Consider the following 1,036-nt stretch of genomic DNA (forward strand, 5'->3'; position numbering starts at 1 on the left):
AAAAAAATAAACAGGTTAAAAAGGAAAACTATGTATTAAACCATTAGTTTGTGTCCAGAGGTGTACTGTGATACTTTACTTAAATAAGTACATTATTACTGAGGTCCATCTTTATAAACACGTGTCCATCTTAAGTTGCAAGTAACTGTCAATGGCTCTATACGCAATTTACCTCTTGCTATGTGACTTTTCTTGTCTTGCATCCACCAACAACCGGCAAACTTGAAATAAACTACACTGCACACAATGTATTGTACAACAAACCCGTCAGTCTCCGTCTCACATCAGGAGTCATTCTAGCTGTTCATCTGTGTTTTTATAGATTTGTGTATATCTGGGACACCACATCACGTAGGATCCTGTACAAGCTGCCGGGCCACGCTGGCTCTGTCAACGAAGTGGCCTTTCACCCAGAGGAGCCTATAGGTGAGTCTGAAATACATGTTAGAAGGATGGGGTAGAGATATTTGAAGACTTGGGAACAGGTTAGCTTTTTGTTTTAAAGATCCAGTGAAGATGCCACTAAATCCTACACACTGGTCCTTTTTAAAGACTATATTTATAACAGTTGCCTCCCTTTCCTGTCCTATATCCATCCCTAACCCTCACCCACCCCCTACCACAGAAATCTTTACATAAATGTGTAAATAAACATGGCTACAGGTAGAAAAATGATAGAGACAGGCTAGGTCGGTTAACCCTTGCAGTAAGGAAGATAACAACATATGTTCTAAGTAAGTGTCCCAAACTTTTTATAGAAAGCGTCTGCTTTTTAAGCTTGAAGGACGTGAGTTAATGGGGGATTTTCATATTCATATCGTTTTTGTAGTTTATTTTCTGTCTGTTAGATTTAATTTGACATTAATGGTTCGTACACCTGAGGCTTAGGACTAACAATAGGAGTTTAATCATCTTTTTCTCTTTGTTCCTCCACATAGTGCTGTCTGGCTCCAGTGATAAACGGCTCTACATGGGAGAAATTCAGTAGAGTGTGTGTGTACGCGTGTCAGCCTGGATGAGTGAGTGAGTGAGTGAG

General features: G+C 39.8%; 1 protein-coding gene across 1 annotated transcript in view; it reads left to right on the top strand.

Annotated features, from left to right (window-relative positions):
• The window catches only part of snrnp40 (small nuclear ribonucleoprotein 40 (U5)), a 6,660-nt gene extending 5,624 nt beyond the window's left edge, over window positions 1-1,036 (top strand). Inside the window, exons 9-10 of the mRNA XM_035680865.1 lie at window positions 323-426; window positions 939-1,036. Coding sequence (XP_035536758.1) covers window positions 323-426; window positions 939-988 — 154 coding nt within the window. The 3' untranslated portion in view covers window positions 989-1,036. The remainder of the gene's footprint in view (window positions 1-322; window positions 427-938) is intronic.

Source organism: Morone saxatilis, unplaced genomic scaffold (assembly GCF_004916995.1).
Source record: "Morone saxatilis isolate NCDOM2014 unplaced genomic scaffold, NCSU_SB_2.0 Contig9, whole genome shotgun sequence".
Classification (NCBI taxonomy): Eukaryota; Metazoa; Chordata; class Actinopteri; family Moronidae; genus Morone; species Morone saxatilis.